Here is a 23,394-nt window from a genome sequence, read left to right as displayed (position 1 = left end):
ATAAAGAAATAAACGTAGATAGCTCAGGATGATTTCATCCTATAGAATTTTTTTATCGGTCATTTAGAAAAATTGAAAAATGTTCGTGGTCGGTGGTTGAAAGGCTCAACATATTTTGATTGCACACTTTATTTGGAGGAAAAAATTTTATAAATTCATTATAGTGGAGGATCAAATCGTGATACTTGGATAACAATCTGGAATAAAATTACCCCCAGGGCTATAGTACAGCGGTAGGGCATCTAGGTTGTCACCCAGACATTCATCATTCGAGCTCCAACTATGACGAATTTGTAGAAATTTTTTCTCCAAATGGTGCATGCGACTAAAGAATGTTGGGCTCCTGGGCTACCCGCTGCGAGCGTTTCCCGATTTATCCTGGGAGGTCTGCTATGCCAAAAGCGAGAAAAACTGATCCCTCTCTTTCTTTTTTACATCCCCATGTCGTCACACGGGAAGGACATGGGGATCCTATCAAGGGCGTAGCCAAGGCTGGGCTACACTAGGCTCCAGCCCAGTGCAACCCAGATAACCTCCATGTATTCATCACTCCTTGCAATATTATTTCAGGGCTGCACTGGGCTCCAGCCCAGTTTAGCCCAACCAATTTTTATGTAACAACCACTTTTGACAATATTATTTTATGTCAATATGGAATAGGTCCTATATGAACACATGGAGCAATTGAACTAAGATTTAGTCTAGGGTTAGTGATAGAACTATTGAACTAAGATTTAGCCCAGGGTGAGTGATGATCCTAACTACGCCATTGGATCCTATCAACTAATTTGTTCTGATCTAGGATAATAAGCTTATGAGCTTGGTCTTACTTCATCGTCAGCTTATGAGCTTGGTCTTACTTCATCGTCGAGAAACGAAAGAAGACTTCCATATCCAAGCTTAGCTCAGATGTAACTCGCTTCTTTTGAGGTGTGAAGTAGTGTCAAACCAAAATACTCAACAAGCATAAGTATTAGCTCTCCCTGAAAAAGAGGTGACCCAACCGCACCTTCCAGTATGGCTACTTTGTTACGACTTCACTCCAGTCACTAGCTCCCATAGTGTGACGGGCGATGTGTACAAGGCCCGGGAACGAATTCACCGTTGTATGGTTGACCGGCGATTACTAGCGATTCCAGCTTCATACAGGCAAGTTGCAGCCTGCAATCCGAACTGAGGACGGATTTTTAGGGTTAGCTCACCCTCGCGGGATCGCGACCCTTTGTCCCGGCCATGTGGCCGATGAGAAACTTTCGTGGGGCCGAAACCCCAAGGCCAGCTTAATTAATCAATTTTTTTTTAATAAAATTGGATCCATATAGTATGGGTTGACCTCGTCATCCTTTAGTTTGATTAACAATTATTCAAACTAAATCAAACAAATTTTTTGAATCGATTCGAATAGTTAGAATAGAATAACAATCACTAAGGGCCCATAGCTAGAAACCATCATAGTGTTTACTTATAGATACCCCAAAAGTCTTGTTTCCTCTCCATATATCCCTCCTCTTCTCTCCAATTCCAATCAGTTGAAGTCAGAAATGGGATTGGATATGATGGTCGAAAGAAACACAAGTGACCAAGAGGAGCGTGAAGAAGAAGAAGAAGAGAAGGCGGCGAAGAACCGCTACACGAAGGGAGTGAAGCATCTACTTGAGATCGGCATTTCTAGTGTCCCCAAAGACTACATCTTGCCCCCACAAGACCGGCCTCGAGTCACCGACAAGGACCTAGAACACGGCTCCAATTTCTGCCTTCCGGTAGTTGACATGGCCCGGCTCCGATCATTGTCTGCCGCTGACCGCATTCAAGCCCTCGAGGCCGTCGACAAGGCATGCAAAGAATATGGCTTCTTTCAGGTTCGGTTAGTTCGTTAGTTATTGAATGTTTTTGTTTGAAATTATGTGAGGTCAGCTAACATGAATCTTATACCAAATGACAATAACTAGGTGGTGAATCATGGGATGAATGAAGAGGGGATGAGGAGGATGATGGCGGCTGGGAGGAGGTTCTTCGAGCAGGGGTTCGAGGAGAGGAAGAAGTGGATGACGAGCGATATAAGGGGGAAAGTGAGGTATGGCACCAGCTTCAACCAGATCAATGACACAGTGTTTTGTTGGAGGGACTTCTTGAAACTCAATTGCCAACCACTGCAAGAGATGCTTCCCCTTTGTCCTTCTTCTCCCAAAGACTTGAGGTCAGGAGCTTAACGACTCATTAGTTTCGTAAACTAATGCTCCAAGATCGAACACAATCAACTCGTGGTTTTTCGATGGTCGATCTATCTCTAGGATTCCCGATCAAATGGTCATTTTGGTTTGAGTTTAGAAACACTTTTTCAATAGATGCTTAAATTTATAATATTTTTTTTAAAATATTTTTTTTCCTTTTTATTCAATAAATAAACTTGTTGACAGGTTGACATAAATGACAAGAACATAGCAATAGTAGACTAAATAGATAGTAGTTGACTTCTTAAACCTAAACTAATATAATAATATTTTTTAAACATTTATTTTCCTTTTAATTTGATATAAAAGACAATGAACAGTTAGAATACTAGATTTGGTAGCAGCTCGTAGTTGACTTTTATTAATAAAAACTAATATAATAAAATAGTAATTTAATTTTTAAAAAATATAGTGCATACACCTCCCTCAATATATATTAATAAAATGTTTTTATTTTATTGCTTTTAAAAAATTTAAATCTTCATATTGATTAATAGGGACGAGGTGGTCTCGTACGTGGAGGAAATCCAAGTTTTGTTTTTGGAAATCATGGCGGTCGTTCTTGAAGCATTGGGAGTAAGAAAGGAAGAAGCCCTGATGGAAGAGTTTGAAGAGGGATCTCATATGCTCATTGTCAACTACTTTCCGCCTTGCCCTAATCCGGATCTTACACTCGGGATGCCGCCGCACTCTGACTACGGCTTCCTTACCCTCCTCCTTCAAGACGACGTCGCTGGACTTCAAGTCTACCATCGTGATCGATGGTTCACCATCAATCCTCTCTTCAATTCTATCGTTGTCAACATCGGCGACCATCTCGAGGTAGTTATTAATAATATTCATCCCGGTTGAGATTCAATTTTTTTTTATTTATTCTCTTAAGTGTTTTACCATGACACTTGCAGGAATTAATATTAGATTTATTACAATTACAAAGTGTCTATTTGATTTGATGATGATGATGATAGCTAAATTGTTATTGTTTTATAAATAATTGTGTAGATATTTAGCAACGGAAGGTATAAGAGCGTGTTGCACCGAGTGCTGGTGAACTCGACCAAGCCACGAATGTCTATTGCGTCGCTACATAGCCTACCGTTCTCGAGCACAGTCAGGCCGGCAGCAGCGCTCATCGACGACGCTGGCAGGGGGCGGTTGTACAAGGACACAGACTTTGCCGCCTTCCTCAACTACATCTCCTCTCACGATGCTAACCGCAAGAGCTTCCTGGAGACGAGGAAGTTGACTCCCAATGGTCAACGAGGATGACATGTCAAGTTTGTCTACGGTGGAAGAGCAAACGATAGTGTAAACTAAAAGTTTAAATAGCAAGTTGGAAAGGGAAAAAACATGGTCCGGCCGGAAAAATACACAGGTCAGGTCGGCCTAGCTGATGTATATGAATGAAGATTGAGTCGATTGGATAAAGTCGACCGAGCTGTAGTAGAATGACCGAGAGGAGTCAGAGGACAAACCATCAATCTGGGAGACCATCACATGAGCTCTTCCAATTCAATGGAACATGGTATAAATATTCGAGTCTCTAGGAGAGGCAAACTTTATATATTAATCGGGAGCAACACATAGTTTGATACGTCGATACATTATCATAAGTGCGATAAAATTTAAAATTAAAGTAGATAAACTTGCAGTGATAACTTTTGCTGAATTGTCAATACCATGTTTTCAATTTGAAGCTTTCCTCATCCTCATTCAAGCTGCCAAGCTTTTGGAAGCAATTTCATAGACGTTTTCCGACAGTCCATTGGCCGACATGATCAATTCAAGTTGCGCCTGAAGAGAAGCCCAAAAATACAGGAAATGTGAGATGGGAGAAAAAGAACATAGATGATGACAGAAAATGCTTCACAGGTTCAACTAAGCAACAATAGAGATCCAGATGAAAGTCAGGGCGGTTATGCAAATTTGAGATGAAGCTCATCTAGACAAATCCTGTAAGTCATCACTCTGCCCATACAGCGGTAATCATGGGCAATGGCGATTTGAATGACGAATGGAAAAAAAAAAAAACTAGGAGGAATATATGAGAATCTCGCACATTCCGATATGTATATCGGATATGGAACCCTAATGCAACCTTAAAGCTGCAAAATACCCATTCCGGGAAAAGGAAAACAAATAGATATCATCCAATTTTAACACTGTGCAAGGGAAAGAAAATAAAGTACCTAAACTCAACTAGAAACAGCTTCTTTACAATGGATGAAAAAGAACCTACATCATGCATTTGCCTAAGGGTGTGTTTACTTGGAGAGATGAGGGAAAAATTGATCAGGGGATGGGAGTGAAACGAGAGAGGGATGAGGTGAGCGGATCCTCTTCCCGCCCTTTCCTTTAAATGGATCTTTGGCTGACATGGAGGGAAGTTGATTTGTGAAAAAAAAAAGTACTACAGGAAACTTGTTTTCCCTCCTTTCCATCCATCGTTCCTCTTTTCCGAGTAAACAAACAAGTGGACCATCTATTCTTTACCTTCTGCTCCCACCGCCTCCCTTACCTTCAATTCCCCTTCAAGTACTTAGGCTGGTTCTACTTGCATGAAAAATCAGGAGGGGAAGGGGGGAGGGAGAGGGAAAAGCACAAATAAAATGCACATTGAGTCGTTGAATAACTCGTACATTTTTGGCTTCAATTTGTCTCTCCCCCTTCTTTCCCTCCACCTAAGTAAAACCAGCCTCGGTTCTCTAAGTTGAGCACCATGCTTATTTAAACAAGTTGAATATGAACACAAAGGTACTCTGACTAGCCTTGGCCTTCTTCCGGTTGATAGTATTTTAACTGCAGTCTTTTATTTTGTTTGAGCTAAAAAAGATGTTGACAAACATAAATGTAACAAGGTGCGGATGATATTACCTTGGCAAGGGCTTGCCTATGCTCATCGTAGCGCCTCCACCTAGAGAAGGCAGATACCATTCGCGATGCCACCTAGGATAATCACATGAACAGGATGGACCAAAATTGAAAAAATGTAAGTCCACAATATTGATGAAAATTATTAAATAAATAAATACTAGCTAAACGACTCTTGCTATTCTTGCTGACCTGAGGGTTTAGTATGTCCAACTGCACCACTAATTCACCCAAGAATTTGTAGCCTGAACCATCTTTTGCATGAAAATTCACAGGTGAGCCACAGAAACCTCCAATTAATGAGTAAACCTGAAAGCACAATAAAGGGATGTCCAAACTTAACACGAGCATGCTACAATATGCTGCAGACTTAAAGCACAACAATTTTGGCTACACTTACCTTGTTAGGATTTCGTAGGTCGAATGCCGGGTGGCTCAACAACTTCTGGACATTTGCCACATTCCCAGGAATGTCTGACATGGCTTGAAGGGCAAACCATTTATTTACAACCTGAGTAAAGAAAGACAAATAGTGGATGTCACAACAATGATTATCCCATGACAAAATAACTTCATTCCCAGCAATGGATTCCATTCTACTGAGGTTCTCACCAAAAAGTCATGCTGCCATTTTCCGTAGAAATCAGAGAGAACTTCATCACGAACTTGACCTGGATTTTGGGCTAATGCAGCCAAAGCAGCAAACTGGTCAGTCATATTAGTAGCAGACTTGTACTCGTGCAATGCAAGATTGGTGAGCTCCGGGTCATCCAATGATGCAAGATAAGCTGCATATGATTGAAAATCAATAAGCCAACAGTCACAAAGCATTTGATAATAAGATTCTGAATGTCAACAACACTTAAACCTACCAAGAGCTGTATTCTTTAAAGCACGTCGGGCCATATTATCATGGTCAAAAACATAAGCCTCCAAGCTTCTGTTACTATTAATCTGTAAAAGAAGAAAAATTATTCAGGAGATCATTCTCGTGGATCTAGATTAGCTAGATATCAAACATTCAAGGTAGTATATAGTCCTCTCTAAGATTAAAATACAAATCTTATTTCAGGATCAACTGCAGAAGCTGACTTTTCAATAAGAAGGAACTTCTGGTACCCAGCCAATTTAAGAGTTGTTAACTTGATAAACAATTGTAGTAAATGTCTATAGGCTAACCGTTGTAGAGGGAATATATTTCCAAATATGAAGGATTAGAATTCCAGAATTTCCATCACTAACCATATTTGATTTTCACCAGTTCATCAAAGGATTGAGCATTTCTGTTCTTTGTTTTGGAAGAGTTCAAAAAAGGATTGATCACAGAAATACAAAAAGCAAGCTGATAGACAAGTTCAGCTAGATCATCAAATGCAAGCGGATCGATAAATACTTTTTTAAGATGTTAAAGGTGCAACTTAGAAAAATAAAGAATCAAGTACATTTAAAGTTAGGCACGGTTGCCTACTGCTAAAAGTAGAAGCATATATAGACTGCATACACTGTAATATCAATTTGGATACCAGTAAAACGATTGTGGGTTAGCTGCATTAAACTTAGTGTCTAAAATCATTCAGATTGGGAGCATTGGCACTTATTACAAGAAGTATATATGGACTCGATAGTTCAAGAACAACACAAACAAGCACAATTTCAAGTTATTACATTGATCAATGAACTACAGAAATTAACGCACTTGTAATATGCATGGAGTGTACATCTAAAACCAATAAACTAGAATGTGAACTGGTCATGAGTGTCAATAATATCAACAATAAAATGCACGATATGGATTGCAAAACTTACAGTGGCTAAGAGATCTTCCTTCAGACTAAGAGCAATCTGCTTCTTAATGAAGGTCCGGACAGCATGAACAGCATCTGGATCTGCAATTGCCATCATGTCCATTATCTCCCCTTCACCAGGCAAGGTGATTGCTTTCGCAATAAATTCCTATGTACAAAACAGGTTAGTCTACAAGATTTTGTAAGCGATATAAGTTAAATCTCACTGAAGTTGTAGATACTTTGTCTAAGCTTGAGTTGCAAAGGATGCTTCTAATCCCTTCGATAAAATTAGGGTTCAAATTCAATGACTTGTTCTGCTGGAAGTCAGATACAAGACTTAACATCAATTTACGCGCCAAGACTTGACCAGCCTCCCATCTGGCAACAGATTAAATTTTTAAATGGATCCAAAATGCTTATCCAAATACACATGGTAAGATTCACAAATACTGACCTGTTAAATTCATCTGAATCATGTGCTAGCAAAAAGAATAGGTCACTATCCGTGAGATCAGAATCAAGACGAACCGGTGCACTATAGCATCGTAATAGTGAAGGGATTGGTCGTTCAGGTATATTGACAAACACAAATTCTTCTTCCTTCTGCAAATCAGAATTATTGCTTCTAAATTAATCACACCAAAAAGAAACCACTACCAATTCAATCCTTGAAAATGTGTTCAAATCTCAAAAGAAAAGTGAAGGTCAAAAACATGATACATCAGACAAATCAAAAAAGGTACAACAAAGAAGGGTTAGCGTTCACCATTTGTGGGTTGACCTTTGAAATACTCCCAAATCCTCTACTAAAAAGTAATTAACTAAAACAGAAAGAGATAAAGAGAGAGACTAACTACTAAGTACTAATAGAGAGAGAGAGAGTACCAGAAAGAAAATGCATCCTGCCTGGATTGGTTGGTAGAGCAACTGAAATGGGAATTTCTAACAGATGGATATCTTACTTCTTCATTTACATCTCTACAAAGATCGACCAGGGTATGACTTCTCCTGCTTGATTAAATTGGGACAATGCCTTGATATTTGCTCAACTTGTGTTTCTTTGATTTTTTGCATAAAATGATCGAATCTCTTTTCTGTTTTTCACTATGAAGGCTTCTTCAACTTGTAATTTCCTTCACTTGAAAGAAGAAACTATCTCCCAGTATAACGGAATAATTCAAACAAGATGCTGCTCATTGTGGCAAAAAGGTGACAACCCTCACCCCAGGGCCCCTCCAAGACTGCCCAAGCACATTGGAAGGGAGTAAATCAGGGGGGCCATTCGACCAGCCGAACGTCCTCCTAGATGAGGGGGCCTAGCATGGGGAAAACCCTGCAATTCGAACCCGAGACCTATTGTGACAACTCCTCACCCGACTACCAACTTGGCTACACCCGTGGGGGGCTACAATAACGTTGTAAGGAACAATGGTGTAGCAGCTATCGAGTAGCCAAAGAACTAATGGGTAAAAGGAGGACATGCATGCATGTGAGAGCAGTAGATGATCTTGTCAAAAGTTTCAATTTTCTGAAAAGAACTACTGATTTTATGCACACCAATGACCAGAATCATAGATGAATGAAACTATTTATCCTCGTAATAGAATTCTAGTACTTCTCCAGACTTCAGTTGGTTAATGGGCATAACTCAGAGTTTCAGACCACATGAGCTGAAGAACAATTACAATTGCACACTATCCATTTGATAAGTTTAATACCTCACAGAACTCACTACAAACCCTGTTGAACTCGCCTGAGTGGTTATTCACTATCTGAGCGAACTCCCCTTTCGTCAGAATTAAGAATTAGAATCTGAAGCTTTTATCAGCCATCAGGCGGCAACAACTCGTCAAGAAAGAGACTAGGTTGATTTGTTTGTTCCCATAATTAATAGCTTTAAAAAGTAACAATTGGAAGATCTTTTCTTTAAACATCCCAATACATCTTGCCATTTATCTTGACAATATGTCATATCCATTGGCATAGATCAAGCCTAGTCCATATTATGCCTAAAAAGACTTAGAAATAGTAAGGAGCGCTACAGATCGTACTGCCTAGAAGAATGATGATATCGAATAGATTTTCCATGGCTGGCAATTCACATTCTATCTGGTTACTAACTATAAGGTATTTGTAAAAAAGAGTACCACATAAAGAAACCAAACAATAGCATATGCTACTAAACCATGAAAAATAAGTCAACAACATTGATGGAAATTCAGGGATTTCTTTTAACTCCTATTTAATATAGTAAAAAAAATAAAGAGCTGGCATTTTATTTCTGTTGTGTGAAAGAAAAAAACAAGATAACCAATGTTTGATGGACCAGTTTTACATGTTATTTAGTAAGCCATCTATCAAAGTAATAATTTGAGTCCCACAATAGTCAACCAGGGGCTGCATTCAACAACCAAAATAAAGGCCACAGAAAATGGAAACAGATCATCGTAGCTAACCTTTGTGACTCGAAGCACAGTTGTAAATACTGATTGGCCAGGAGTTGAAACTGTATGCAGCATTCCATCATGATGAATAGAAGTGAGGGGCATGTCTTTTCCACTTGAGTCAAGTAGTCCAACAGACACAGGTATAAACATAGGTTCTTTCACGGGTTGACCAGGAGTAGGAGGCACTTCTTGACTGGTAGGATAAATTAATTCATATTAGCACCAGCCCTAAAACCTGATAGGTAAGTGTGGAGGAACTACACAAAGGAAAATATATTTGCATAAAGCAATAATTTTGACATAACAAGGCACGCCCATGTGAAAAGCAAGTATCACTTATTTCAAGCTGCATAGTTTTATTACAAAAGATTCGAAGAATACTGCTAAGAACGAGAAATCTCGAGATGAAAAGGAACCACAATGAAGATGATTGATAGAACATTTTGCAATTCAATAAAATCAACAAAAATGTGTGTTTACCCAGAATAATGTGAAATTGAAGATGCTAACCATTCAGCAGTAATGTATTTTACCTGAACTTCAAAGAGTATGTCTGAGCATCAGGATTATACAAAGAAGCAACCTTGACATTAGGTGTTCCAGCTTGAGAGTACCTGGCACACAGTATAAAAATATCAAGGAATTGATGCAAAAACAGTGCTAAGATGGGACAGAAGACCCTGAACATACCATAGTAAGAAATTAGAGAAATCTGCATTGTTTGCATCACGCATAGCAGAAAAAAAATCTTCACAAGTCACTGCTTGTCCATCGTGTCTCTTGAAATATAGATCCATACCCTACAAAGCCCAAGAACAGTCTCAATACCCTGACTAATCAACCTCGAGAGTCAACAGATAGGGGTGAGAGAAAATAAGACAGTGAGAATCTAAGAATGCATTAAAGGAAAAGAAATGAGTCTGTCGTATATGAGAAATTCAAGATTTGGTTAAAAAATAATAGAAGACCAATTATATAACAAAATTAAGCTACTAGGAAGATTCAATCTTTAAGAAGCAAACAGTTAAGATAGCCTCCAGAGAGGCAAGCTTTTTTCACAAGTCCACCCATGGTTGGCAAGAAAAAAAATTATACTGTTAAGAGGATAACAAAGCAGGGCTCCACTGATGAGTTCTTCTTCTGTGATACTAGATAAAAAAAAAGGCAACCAGTGCACGAAGCTCCCGCCATGCGGGGTCCCGAGGAAGGATTCATTGTACGCAGCCTTATCCTGCTTTTTGCAAGAGGCTATTTCCAGGATTCGAACCCGTGACCTTTTGGTCACATGGCAACAACTTTACCATTGCGCCAAGGCTCCCCTTCAATATGAAATACTAGATATTAGTTAAAATTGATCATATGCAACATTTTGAATTGAAACAATACATTAATGAGAAAATTTTGAACTATACATGAACCAAGAAAAAACAAAGAAAAGGTAGCCATCACCATACCTTTCTAAACCCAGAACTACCAAGCAAGGTTTTATACATTCTAACAACTTCAGCACCCTATTATGATGATTAAAATATTTAGCACTTCGCCATAATCTTTGGTGATGGAAAAAACATAATATGACCAAAAGTCAGAAAGACAAACCTTTTCATACACCTGTAACCACAAGAAAAAAATGGGACAATATTTAGTATGAAATAAATTAGAAAGGTGATTATACAATTGACATTCTATTGATAAAAATTACCGTCACTGAAGATTGGATTTGTGCAAACCGCAGAAGATGATGTACAGTAAGATTCATAAGTAAATCATGTCAGAAAAAACTTTAGGCCTTTGAGGAAATTAGCAGGTACAGAGTTTCAAAATCTTGTCAAAAAAAAAAATGGAAAAAAGAAACCACAAGACTTACCAGTATAGAAGTTATCCATCTGCCAATGAATCACGATGAATCAATTTTTCATTTAAAGTTGGTGAAAACTTATATCTAAGTTCTTGAAGATCTGACCTTAATGTATGAGTGTGGGCGGACAGGGTGTGCCATGGGGCCAGCATCCTGAGATCATTAATAGTTCAGTCAAATGAAGAACTTAGAAGGTAATAAATAGGCATTGTAAATAGACCCATCAAGTGCTCAGATTAGAAAGCAGAAGCGTCAAGTAGTAGTACTTTTTGCTTATGATGTCACCAGCTTTAACTGGAAGGTTTAATAAAAAGAGGTTAATGGAACCACAACAAACACTATTTGCAAGGAATCCTTGCTAATATCCCATATTAATGAAATAATGGGCGTACGAAAAGGTAAAAAAGAGTATAAATGGATTACATTGGTGTCACTGAACCCATAGTTACATTATCTAAGAACTGATGTGATTGGAACAGAAAAGCAGAATACCAACCTGTGGGAATTGGTAATTTCGCAATCTGGAAACATCAGCTATCCGCTTAACTGTGCGACTGCCTAAGTCAGATGAGAATTCCTGTGAAAACCAATAAAGTAAAAAAATCATAATCCATCTTATTTAGTCACAACCAAACATATTAAAAATACTGCATCAACAAAAAAAGGCATCACCTGATCTCTAAATACAGTAAGACCTTCTTTTAGACTTAGTTGGAACCAGTCTCGGCAGGTGACTCTGCAATTATTCAGCAAAGCTCAACCATATTGAAACTAAAAAATCACAGAAACAAGCACCACTAATGCTGTTAAAATTTTTAATGGTCCAAGTTCTGAATATCAGCATGAGAAACATATTCACACAAACACCAAATTTGGAGAAAGCCATCCTTGAAAATTGAAACAACACTAATAGAGTTAAATACTTATATGATTATAGGTTTAGTCCACATATATTTAGTCATTGGAAATTATGCTAGAATCTGATACCTAAGACCAATTTTAAAGACAATGCATGTAAATCTCTAAGAGAACCACGGAAAAAAAACTGAGCATAAAAATCAATAGTTTTAAATTATATTTGCATGCAGTTGAGCCTCACAACACAAATATAAGGAGGCAATCATGCAAAATAGGTTCGTTTTAGATGATAAAATCAGGCATGAAGCTGGTTTTTCTCTTAAATCTTAGAGCATTTCCCACTTCAGGTGGTTTTAAACAGTCAATGTAGTTTGCTATGCATAACCAGGGTTTCTGGGGGAGCAAGAATAGCTCACTGAAAAATCTCAATATGGCATGGAGAATGTGGCTTCACAGTTAAGGCTTCAAATCCCAATTAAAACCGTTGTTTAATTTAAAAGATGTGATGCAGAAACAAGAATAATGAGGTATAACTAAGAGATCAAAGATATTGAAGATTTGAAGATACCTGTTGCCTGTCCAGTTATGGAAATACTGCAAGTTAAGCAGGTCAACAACCATATCAGTATCTAAAGATGAAGGTAACCTTAGTACATGAAAAACAAGAAATTTGTACCTCATGACCAATTACTCCCAAAATTGCAGCATAATCTCCATCAGTAGCACTTTCAGGCAATGCCAACACAAGCTTAGAATTAAATATCTGCAATTTACAATTTAAATTTTTTCTAAACATTCTTGAAAGAAACTATCCATTTTGTAAGTTGCATAATTCTGAAATTCTCACATTCAGACTCTTGTTCTCCATGGCTCCCCTACAAAATAACCAAATGTAAGTGTCTCAATGCCCATAACAATAAAGTAGTTCTTTTTAGAAATTTCTATTCTGAGAAAAATCAGAAATGAATGTGTGTTGAGTGTTCACAATAAAAATGACTAATCTTTTTAAATTACAACAGTTACAATAAGGTTCAGGAAGGGTCAACTAAGGGGAGTTCATGAGGAAAATTGCTATCTGTACTACAATACTAACTAGGTATAGTGAATTTCCTCTGAAATAAATTCAAGGAGGGGAGAATTGCTATCTGTACTACAATACTAACTAGGTATAGTGAATTTCCTCTGAAATAAATTCAAGGAGGTTCTCCCCTCACTGTTTTTCTTATTATAACTAACCAAATAGTTCATTATCATTCATACAAAAGAAAGATGCAGAAGCTTTTATGAAACAAAAGAAATCAAAATGCATAAAACCATGAAACAGGCAAATCTGGCAAAAAGATATTTGTTCAGAAGCCAAGTAAAACATTGTCATTGACTTCAATTGCACAAAGTATATGCTTTGAGATAGAATAGGCTTTTCAGGTGAAGAACGTAATGAGAACAATTTATGGCAGTGATTAATTATACAAACGAATTGTTAAAACTTCATTGTGAACTTTCTTTACTCAGAGAAGAAGCCTCAAAGTTACCAAAATGGACAACAATAACTTAATGGCCTTAGATGGTTCATGCAAATTTTTAGAGGAAACTTCATACTCAATAATCATACAGAACTTGCACATCAGCAGTGGTCAAAGGAGAAAACCAAAGATCACAAACATTACAAAACATACAGCTACCTGTACAAAACCACACAGGTAACACATTGAAAGAGAACAGCCCATCATATTTATTCCATAATTAATATGTAGATCACAAGTTTTATAGACCATACAACTAATTGGATAGCTTACATGTTAAAATCAGGAACAGCCACAATGTTGAACAAATCAAGATCATATTCAAGACCAAAAACCTGTATTACAGGAAGAATAAAGATCAGTCCACAATTCAACAAGAACAATATCATGAACATCAATTATAGACCAAATCTCACTTCTTCATCCCATTTCATAGCTGCTTTAAGAGAATACATCGCATGGGCAGTTTTGGGTACATCATCTGAGGGTGTCCAAATCTTCAAGGTAACCTCACGTCCAGAGCGAGTGATAAATTTATCAACTCTGCTTTCTAGTGGTCCAGCAACTAATGCAAACAAGTAGCATGGTTTTTTAAAAGGATCTTCCCATAAAGCATAATGCTTCCCATCCTGAGTAGAGCATGTTCAAACAAAGGTTTAACATTTGTTGCCACCAGCATAACTAACAAAGACTTGTAATACCTGCAAAAGAAAATTATACCTCCAGATCACCTTGCTCTATCAGATTTCCATTAGATAAAAGCACTGGATAAAGAGACTTATCAGCTTCAATTCTACAAGTATATCTTGCCATCACATCAGGGCGATCCTGGCAATAACATTTACATACATTGGGAAACTTCTGTCTCGCCAAAAAAGCTTCTTACAGAAGTAGCATCTGAATGAACACATTCAGAGTCCATGTACAACTGAAGAGAAAATTGAAGCATATTAGAGTGATTATGAAAAACCTGATAAAAGGTTATTTTCCGAAAACCTTCAGCTTCACACTGTGTGCAAAAATTTCCAGAGGACTTGTACAGACCCTGTAAAAGGAAACAATCAGTAAAGCATGAAGCTACACCACTAGCAACCACAGCAATACAATACCTCTAATGATGTATTCTTTTGTGGATACATCTCTGTCTCAATTTCAAGTGTAAATGCACTAACAGGCGGTGATAGCAGGGTCAAATGACGATGATCCAAGTGAAAATCTTGTTGCTGAAATGATATGGAAAATAAATAAGTCAAAACAAAATGCCGCATTAGTTGTATTTGTAACATTGGATACACAACAAAGCTGCAGAAATGTTTGCTTGCATTTGTAAGCAAAGTAAACTTCAATTTGAAAAGAAGACCATACAAAAGCATCAGATAAATGTTTAATAAGCTAGAAAATAGTCTTCAACTGAAGTTGATTAAGCTGTTAGGATAAATAACAAACAAAATCATTAATTCAAGCATTCTAAGCTACTAAAGAGTTCCAATGAGTAAAGTAAACTAGGAGAAAATTCCAATAAGTAAAGTATGCTATTCTAGTGTTCCAAGTATACAATACTTAAGTGAATTTTTGAAAGAACTAACGAATTGTTTTTTGTTACGAGGAACAACACAAACGAATTTGTAACTCAAGTATGCTAAGTCAACTAGTTCTAATAAGTAAAGTGAAATAGGAGAGGATTCATAAAAACATGGTCACATTTACTTCCCAACAAACCCAACATCAAACCCTCCAAGAAAGTAATTGTTACCTTTTACACATCGCACATGAGCTATAATATATACAGAAGCTATAATCCTTTACATTGCATGTCCCTGAGTGTTTAGAGCCTCGTCTTTCTAGCAATTATAGTAAGAATATACAAACTGCATCTACATTTTAAGCAAATTGTGCTGTGGACCGACTCAATCCATTATGTTGAGACTAGTTCACATGTCATTGGCTCATTGCTAAGCAATTGTATGTTGGCTTCTTTGTGAAAATCTAATTTGATTTAAGAATATTTGAGAGGTCATGTTTTGAAGATGAAAAATGTTTGCCACAGTTTACAAGCAGAATCATGACTAGAATTTTTAGAATAAAGTTAATTGTACTGATAATCTAAATTGCTAAATTATTAGACAAGCATTGATAAAAATAACATAAATGAAAAATAAGAATTACTAGCTAAAATATACTAAAGAAAAAGATGAGTTTAGACAATGGTCATGGTAAATCACCTGTAATTCCTTTCCGTTAATTTTAATTGACAATAGCTTAAGATCACTTCCATGAAGAACCAAAGGAGACGAAATACCTAGTAGCAATTACAGAAGAAGATTTTAAGTAAACAAATAAACAGAAAATAGATCAATGAACTCAAGAATTATTTGGAAAAGATATCAGTAGTGAAAGTTGCATGAAGAATCACAATATTATAGTTGAATGTAGATGCTCTACAATAATTATATAAAAGGCAATTACCAGCAACCCTGGGGTAAACAGCAATTTTAGAGAAGACTATAGTCTTTTCCTCTCCCAATACAAATTTCAAGTCAACCTGAAAAAAGTTCAACAAACTATTAAAGTTAACTTAATTGTAATTGTTAATTGAAATAATTGCAGATAGTAAAAAAATAAAGAAGTGAAACAAAACTATAAGCTAAAAAACCAAACTTTAGGAGAAACAACTAAGAATTAGTTTCCATATAAAAATATTTTGATAAGCACAATAACAAATTTGACAGACAACAGATTGTGATCCCACCAAAAGGCAACAGTTCTAATGTCAAGCAATACCAGCTGCCATATATAAATTTCTCAGAATCTCATTTAGAAAAAGATCAACGGAAGCCATATTTTGAGGGGAAAACTCCCTTTCGACCCTGATCAATAAAGTTCATTTAAAAAATAGCTTTTCAACTTGCAGATGCAACGACAAGTACATTGGACATTCCTAGATTTTCCATTGCTTGATGCCTGACACACCAAGATGTACTTGCTCAAAGAGATAGCATAGAGTTGCATAGCAGGCAAGATAAGAATTAGAAGAATTGCAAGAGAAGATGTTGGAACTGTGGTGAAGATTTATTAGTTGATGAAGGGAGGAAAAAAAAAAGTAATTCTCCAAACTATCAAACACAACATGGTCAGTATTCAAATCAAAATACTAAACCAGAAGTTCAAAAAAAAAACATGATCTTGGCAAGTTATAGTTTGCCCTTAGTGTCAGTAAGAAAGTAAATTCCATGTCTTCACATTTCCAAATTACCTTTATACTAGGGACATTTTACCACAAATTTGATCAAAAAAATTTCTTAAACTTTTAAAGGAAACAAAACTGTAAGAGAAAAGTAAAGCTTATTCAACTGGATAGGGGGTAGAAGAGGGCAATTGAAATTAAGAGAGACTTATAGAATCTTATGTGATTGTAGTGTGCCTCTTAGGCTCCATTTACCCCCGCGAAAGAAAGCCGCTTAAGCGAGGCTCACAGGAAAGCACCTTCTGTTATTTACACTCAAAGTTTGCCATTGTGAAAGGGGCTCTAGGGCTACTCCATAGACAGCATTTTAGCATTTAAAGCTTGCATCTGAAATCAGGGAGAAAACCAACAATTCTGTCAACAAAGTTCAGGGAAAAAAAGAGGTTTCAAAGACCTATTTGACCTTCCACAGAGTGTGTGGTGGGCAAGTAGTTCAGCAAGGCAAGGCAAGGCAAGTTGTTTGGGAAGGTGAGGCGAGTGACTCGACAAGGCTATGGCAAGGAGTGGCAAGGTATGTGGTAGGGAGAGACAAGACACATGGCAAGGAGTGGCAAGGTGTATGGCAAAGCACGGTAAGGCATGGGATGGCGGTTCACCAAGGCACACGAGGGAAGTGGTCCAACAAGCTTGGCACCAAACAATGAGCACTCAGAGTAGAAGATCGGTCACAGCAGTTGATTAAGGTTGTGAGATTGACAATAGAGGTCACAACGAGGTTGAACAAAGGTCAATTGGGGCTTGACAAGGTATATCAAGGTTGTGAGACTGGTGACAAAGGCATGGTGGGCTTGAATGGAGGTCAATCAAGGTTGTGAGGCTGATGATGGAGGCTAGGTTGCGATTCTTTTCCCTATAGATTCCTTGTTGCTTTCCGCAAAAGCCTATTTTCCATAGGCTAAAACAAAAGTTTTCTAAGGTAGTGGTAACTTTATAGATAAGTGTTGGCTAATTGATTAACAATATGTACAAAATAATAATATAACAATAATGAAAATGATGAGATGATGTCTAGGCATGCGAAATTATTATGAAAGGTAAGATTAAAAAAAATAGTTCCATCGAGGAGCAACTAAATGTAGCTTCAATAGAACATACAATAAATTAGTTGAGATGGTATGGACCTTTTCAAACAAGACTAATGGATTCTATAATTAGATGAGCTAAGTAGATTAGAATTAAAGATGTAAAAGGGTAGAGAGATCAAGGAAACCTCAAAATAATATAACAAAAAAATATCTAATTGATTTGGATATTACTAATGATATAACCTTAGAGAGAGTTTAATGGTAAGATAGGATTCATATACTGGATCAAAATGGTTGAGGCTTACACAGCTCACAGATGATGATAATTCAATTAGTTGTCAATTACATAAAGAATTAGTAAAGATATTTATAGTAACAGAGCTAAGAAAAAAGATGCATCAACATTAGTTTGCTCTGATATTTTCACATACAAACTTAGTTTATGTAACATTCAGCCTAAAAAAAAAGATATATATTTACTTGATTTTGATGGTTCAATTTTTTAGGAAATCATTACAGCCATTACCAATAACAACTTTGATCCATCAAAAGTAGGAGACATGTAGCTGTAACATAGATTAGGAATTGAGTCATAAAAGCATGGTTAGAAAGATCAAATTATTGGTGGTTTATGTCTTTCAAAACAAACTTTCAAAATTTAATAGCAACCGCTTTTTGATAAATGCCAAAGTACTAACACTGCCACATATCCATCCATAAGAAAAGTAATATCATTAAGGTGATATTTAAAGGTAAAGTGAATGCAACCACAATCCATTAACAAAGCCAAAAAAGGAAAAAGAATATGTGTGTGTCCTAAAAACAAAACTTCAAAAACAATCAGATGATTATCAATAAATTTATAAATAAAATAAATTTATACAAGTAGGAAGATACTGATGAACGTGCTCGCAAAGGTTGCAAAGTTCATATCAAAATAAATAACTGGCAGCAGTAGCAAAGCTATATACCGTGTCAAACAAATAATCTGGCATCTTGTAGTCCTTCAGAAATATCTCTTTTGGTGCGTCCATTTTCAACTCCTCTGAGTGTGCAGGTAGAGGTTCAGTTTCAACTAAAGAAGCTAGCCTTTTTCCACTTAATTTCTGAAATTATATTACAGAGTTAAAAACAAATATAGATTTTTTAAATGTACACCAGCTTGCAGTTGTATATAAATGAACATGATAATAGTATTATAGTATTTGATGGACCAATTTGAAAGAAAGGTAGCAAGCAACTAAGCAAGTTATGGTAATTGACAATCAATTTAAGCACCTGATTAAATAATAAGTTCTAATGCATGAAATAATTGAATGGAAATGATGTGTTAATGACAGTCATTAACATTGACTATTTCAACTTAAACAAATATGAGATAGAGGATATGGCATATGTTAGTGGCATAGGCATCATATTCACAAAGTGGAAGCTTGGAGTTATTTATGCAAAAGCTTTCCCATTCATGAACGTGGAAATTCCAGAGCTTGCAAAAAATCAATTCAACCTTAGAAGATATCGACTTTACTCGTCAAGTTTATGTCCTTCAACTTAATAAATTTAGCAAGTAGCAAACCCAGGGCATACTTTAGCAGAGTAGCCTTCTTTTATTAATATATCGGCTTTGCATAATAAAGCTGCGAGAAAGCTTCATGCAATAGAAGAGAGTTTGATAAAATTATATAAACATTGATTTGCCATATTGGGTTGACATAACAGGTAAATACTATATAAGCAGATAAAAAAAGTAAATTGACTTAAACCGAGAAGCTTTTAGCAATAGAATCCATGATCAGTAATCTATTCTGTTGTCAGTAGTTTGAGAACTGGCCTTAGTGGCATGAACTCCATAAACAAGCTTGGAGAAGTAAATAAAAAAAAAGGGTAGTGTATACTAAAGAGAGAATTGATTCTTAAAAACATTGATTCTTAAAAAGAATATAAAAAAAAATATTTCTAAAATAATCTAACAAACAAAATATTATGGTAATACAGTTGTATCAGAACAATCTAACCCCTCGTACAACCTTCCTGAAGAGATTCATGCATGAGATTAGACCCTTATGATAATATGTGAAAGTTTCATGTATTACACAACAAACAAAAAAACTAAGTCAGGTGAAATCCCACAATTATGAAACTTACAGGTGAAAATGAAGGTAAGAGGCTTCTCCTCCAATAGAAACCCTGGAGCACAAAATTTATGTAAGAGGTTAACCATGATAATAGAGGACTAAGATATGCATAGCAGCTAGATTAACAGTGCTACCTCGTTCTTAACGTTCGAATTGTAATTATGGTGATTATAGGTGAAATAGCTATTTCTTGGGAAACAGATAGAAGAACTTCTACGTGTATGCTGAAGCTGCAAAGCAAACAAGCCAATATTTGAATTCACATATATGGATAACTAAAAACACCAGTTATAAGACTGTAGATGATTGAACTGTAAGTTTGAACAATATGTAAAGCATACAAAACTACAGAACGTGGATTCTAGAAAAGTATTGGATGTACGCTTTAAGGATACAAGAATTGGAAAAAAAAAAATAACATCATTTGGCAATTTTATGATTCTAGTACTGCGATCTGGGCTAAGAAAAAATAATTGAGAAATAAATGAAAATTTGTTCCACTGTATGATCGTCATAAAAAAGTATCTTGCAACTTACCAACACAGCATGTCAACGTAGAAAACCAAGGGGAAAAATGCAAGACGAATGTATTAACAATTCATTGAGCTTAACTGCTTATTAAGTTGCAGCACACATCTGGTTCATCTAGTACTGCAGGAACAACAATGAAGCATGGTCCGCTTAAACAGAAACTTCCTTATATTGAAGCAATATTACACATGTTTGAAGGTAGATGAACCCAATAACAACTGGAAGGTGGAAACAACATGATAGTCTCCTTGGAACAAGAACAGGTGCTAAAAATATAACTTCCAGCGCGAATGCAAAACAAACTAAGGTAAAAGAGGGAATTAGGTTGAGATGATCACATGAACGGAAGAAAAGACGCCGAGAAACCGATTCTTTACCAAACTCGAACCTTTCCACTGGACTACCAAACGAGCCATTTCGATCGAGACACCCATCGCCTATTTCTGATAAAAAGAACCAGATCAACTCCTAAGCATCAAAAATAGGAGCAAAAACAGACGCAGGGCGAGCGAGGGACAGGAAGAAGATAAGAAAAAGGAGCAAAGCAACTCCAATCTACGGATAACCCAGATACGGACGAGATAAATCTAAGAACATCCGGATCATACAACACGACAAATCCGCAGTTGTTGGTGGCAAACAGATCATGTGGAACCCTAATCAATGAATTCTTCCTCATTACCTCAAGTCCTCAACCGATCACGATCAGGACGGGATCGCCGGCCTCCTGCGGAAGAAGAGAGAATGGCCGATCGCCTGTGCGAGCAATTGGGTCCAATCGCTAGGGAAGGACAGGGAACGAACGGAATTTAAGTATCGCAGTCATTTTTTCTTTTAGGTCCTTTTCGTAATTTGACGTTTATCTTTTACTTTTTAAATTTCAATGTTATTGTATTTACTCGTTGCTTCCTCTGAGTACGATTTTCTCAAGCGGAAACTGTAGTCGGAGAGTATTTGAGAAAAACGTAGGGGGCAGGTGCATAAAAATGGCATTATTATTGATGGGATATTTGATTTTGACAATCACGTTATCTCTTCGAGTATGACGATGAGATAGAAAGGCAAAATATCTCTGGACTTATTACAAAAGCACCCTCTTAATTTAAGGCAGCCTTTTCATTATTATCCTCATAATTTTTTCCTTTTAAAAAGTTTAAAGAGTAACAGTGTCAATTTCATTTGGAAATGAAAAATAATTAGAAAGTCATCCCGCATTAGGTAAATATTAGGAATGAAGCTTTTTCTAAAAAAAGTATAAAAAAACTTTATCAAATATTTTGTATAAAAATCCCTCAAATTCCAATGTTATTATGAGAGGAACTAAAAAAAAATTAAGTATTTAATTTTAATCAAAATTAAGATAGATATATAGCATCCTGTCGCGACTTGTCCGTGGACGGTAAATCCTATGATATGTAATCTCTAATTTTTTTTCTAGTCCTCTTCCCAATTTACATATTGAATCATGATTGAAATACGATTAAAATTAAGTGTGATCTTTCTTGAATTTATTCTTCTATCTAAATTATAACTTAGTTCAATTAGACGGTCAGAAGTAGCCGACTGTGAATGACACTTGTATAGCACCGAGCAAGGACGGCTTGCCCACTATTTGCAATTTTTAGTATTATATTTCAACTCAAATTATAATCGAAATGGGAAGATAAATCTAAGAGAAATTATAACCAATTTTAATCATGATCCGTACAAATTACGAAAGGATGAAAAGATCAGATATTACGGACGAAGATCTGCATGCTCGTCCGTGTCTCCCAGATTTCAAATTAAATATATATATATATATATAATTTTAAAAAAATATCAATTTAATCAAAATTATGTAAACATTATTGATATATCGATCGAAAACATTTTTAAACTGTTCTAGCAACTACTTAAATAAGTATTGTTACCGGCTTAAATGTTAAACGCTGTTATATAAAAATATTTTTTATCAATTAAAATTATTTAAATTTTATGAAAATTACTTAAAAACATATGTAGGAGTCCAACAAAACAAAAGTAAAATATGTTATCCACCAACCCCTCAATCATATATAAAGAGATAAATTATCCCCAGGGCGTAGCACAGACTCCTCATGATTCTGTGGCTGAAAGATCCAGGGGTCGATCCCCGAGGTGTCATTGCCTGGAGTTGACGTCTCCGTCATGCACTTTCCACATGTGTACCTGCATTTACCTCCCTCCATATCCGTGGCACCGGCTCTATGGGGTCGCTGATGTGGCGGTTCCACATATATAAAGAGATAAATTGTCCCCAGGGTGTAGCACAGATGGGGAGTGCATGGTTCTGTGGCCGAAAGGTCCAGGAGTCGATCCCCGGGGTGTCACTGCCTGGGGTTAACGTCTCCGCCATGCACTTTCCACCTGTGTACCTGCATTTACCTCCCTCCATATCCGTGGGACCGGCTCTAGGGGGTCGCTGATGTGACGGTTCCACATTTTTTTTATATATAAAGAGATAAATTGAGAAATTATAGTTGGTCAATACCGAGAAAAAAATTTTCTTCTGCTTTATTGAGATCCAAACCTATCATCTTTTTGGATAGGATAACTAAAAAAACTCTGCTTCCACTCGTTCCATAAAAAATTTTCCTTAAATTTATATTTGAAACTTTTATTTTAAAATTAAAATAATATTTTTTCAATCTCTCTGTTTCCACTAGTTCCATAAATATAATAAAAAAAAATAAAAGAAAGGAAAGAAAATAATAAAAAAAAATTAAAGATAATAGAAATTTTAGGATTGTTGATATAATATGTAGTGAAAAATTATTTTCTAAATTTAATAAATTAAGTTATTTACTCTTAAATTTTAGATATAGACATATAGTGATACGTAAACTAATGTGGATACTCTTAC

General features: G+C 36.3%; 2 protein-coding genes across 3 annotated transcripts; one reads left to right on the top strand and one right to left on the bottom strand.

Moving 5' to 3' along the window:
- The first annotated feature begins 1,503 nt into the window (after positions 1-1,503).
- On the top strand, positions 1,504-3,803 carry LOC122047603 (probable 2-oxoglutarate-dependent dioxygenase SLC1). The gene is made up of 4 exons (XM_042608990.1): positions 1,504-1,859; positions 1,950-2,197; positions 2,729-3,053; positions 3,234-3,803. The coding sequence occupies exons 1-4, from the start codon at positions 1,542-1,544 to the stop codon at positions 3,498-3,500; spliced, it is 1,158 nt and encodes a 385-aa protein (XP_042464924.1). The 5' UTR covers positions 1,504-1,541; the 3' UTR covers positions 3,501-3,803.
- On the bottom strand, positions 3,760-21,330 carry LOC122047602 (puromycin-sensitive aminopeptidase-like). Of its 2 annotated transcripts, XM_042608988.1 has the most exons (34): positions 21,193-21,324; positions 20,849-20,953; positions 20,114-20,209; positions 19,990-20,031; positions 18,816-18,950; positions 16,042-16,117; positions 15,798-15,874; positions 14,685-14,798; positions 14,546-14,620; positions 14,296-14,403; positions 13,992-14,204; positions 13,849-13,910; positions 12,900-12,927; positions 12,729-12,815; positions 12,621-12,646; positions 11,867-11,930; positions 11,691-11,771; positions 11,300-11,347; positions 11,204-11,222; positions 11,039-11,043; positions 10,936-10,947; positions 10,791-10,847; positions 10,027-10,136; positions 9,870-9,950; positions 9,346-9,529; positions 7,344-7,492; positions 7,129-7,267; positions 6,909-7,055; positions 5,975-6,056; positions 5,715-5,890; positions 5,503-5,613; positions 5,295-5,411; positions 5,106-5,177; positions 3,760-4,025 (listed from the first exon to the last, which is right to left on the bottom strand). In XM_042608988.1, exons 2-34 carry the CDS (start codon positions 20,942-20,944, stop codon positions 3,945-3,947), a joined length of 2,970 nt encoding a protein of 989 aa, XP_042464922.1. In that variant the 5' UTR covers positions 20,945-20,953; positions 21,193-21,324; the 3' UTR covers positions 3,760-3,944. The 2 variants fall into 2 exon arrangements, with proteins under 2 accessions (XP_042464922.1, XP_042464923.1); XM_042608989.1 differs by lacking the exon at positions 20,849-20,953 and having other exon boundaries at positions 21,193-21,330.
- Positions 21,331-23,394: the final 2,064 nt, after the last annotated feature.

This window comes from Zingiber officinale, chromosome 2B (assembly GCF_018446385.1).
Source record: "Zingiber officinale cultivar Zhangliang chromosome 2B, Zo_v1.1, whole genome shotgun sequence".
Classification (NCBI taxonomy): Eukaryota; Viridiplantae; Streptophyta; class Magnoliopsida; order Zingiberales; family Zingiberaceae; genus Zingiber; species Zingiber officinale.
This window is presented reverse-complemented; position numbering and strand designations above follow the sequence as displayed.

Excerpts from the sequence above, each read along its gene's own strand:
- LOC122047603 (XM_042608990.1), top strand. The coding sequence starts at position 1,542 with ATGGGATTGGATATGATGGTCGAAAGAAACACAAGTGACCAAGAGGAG. Across the intron at positions 2,198-2,728 it reads TCTTCTCCCAAAGACTTGAG|GGACGAGGTGGTCTCGTACG; the intron begins GTCAGGAGCTTA and ends ATTGATTAATAG. Across the intron at positions 3,054-3,233 it reads ACATCGGCGACCATCTCGAG|ATATTTAGCAACGGAAGGTA; the intron begins GTAGTTATTAAT and ends ATAATTGTGTAG.
- LOC122047602 (XM_042608988.1), bottom strand. The coding sequence starts at position 20,944 with ATGGGTGTCTCGATCGAAATGGCTCGTTTGGTAGTCCAGTGGAAAGGT. Across the intron at positions 14,205-14,295 it reads TAGAGCAAGGTGATCTGGAG|GATGGGAAGCATTATGCTTT; the intron begins GTATAATTTTCT and ends TGCTCTACTCAG. Across the intron at positions 5,891-5,974 it reads TTTAAAGAATACAGCTCTTG|CTTATCTTGCATCATTGGAT; the intron begins GTAGGTTTAAGT and ends AATCATATGCAG.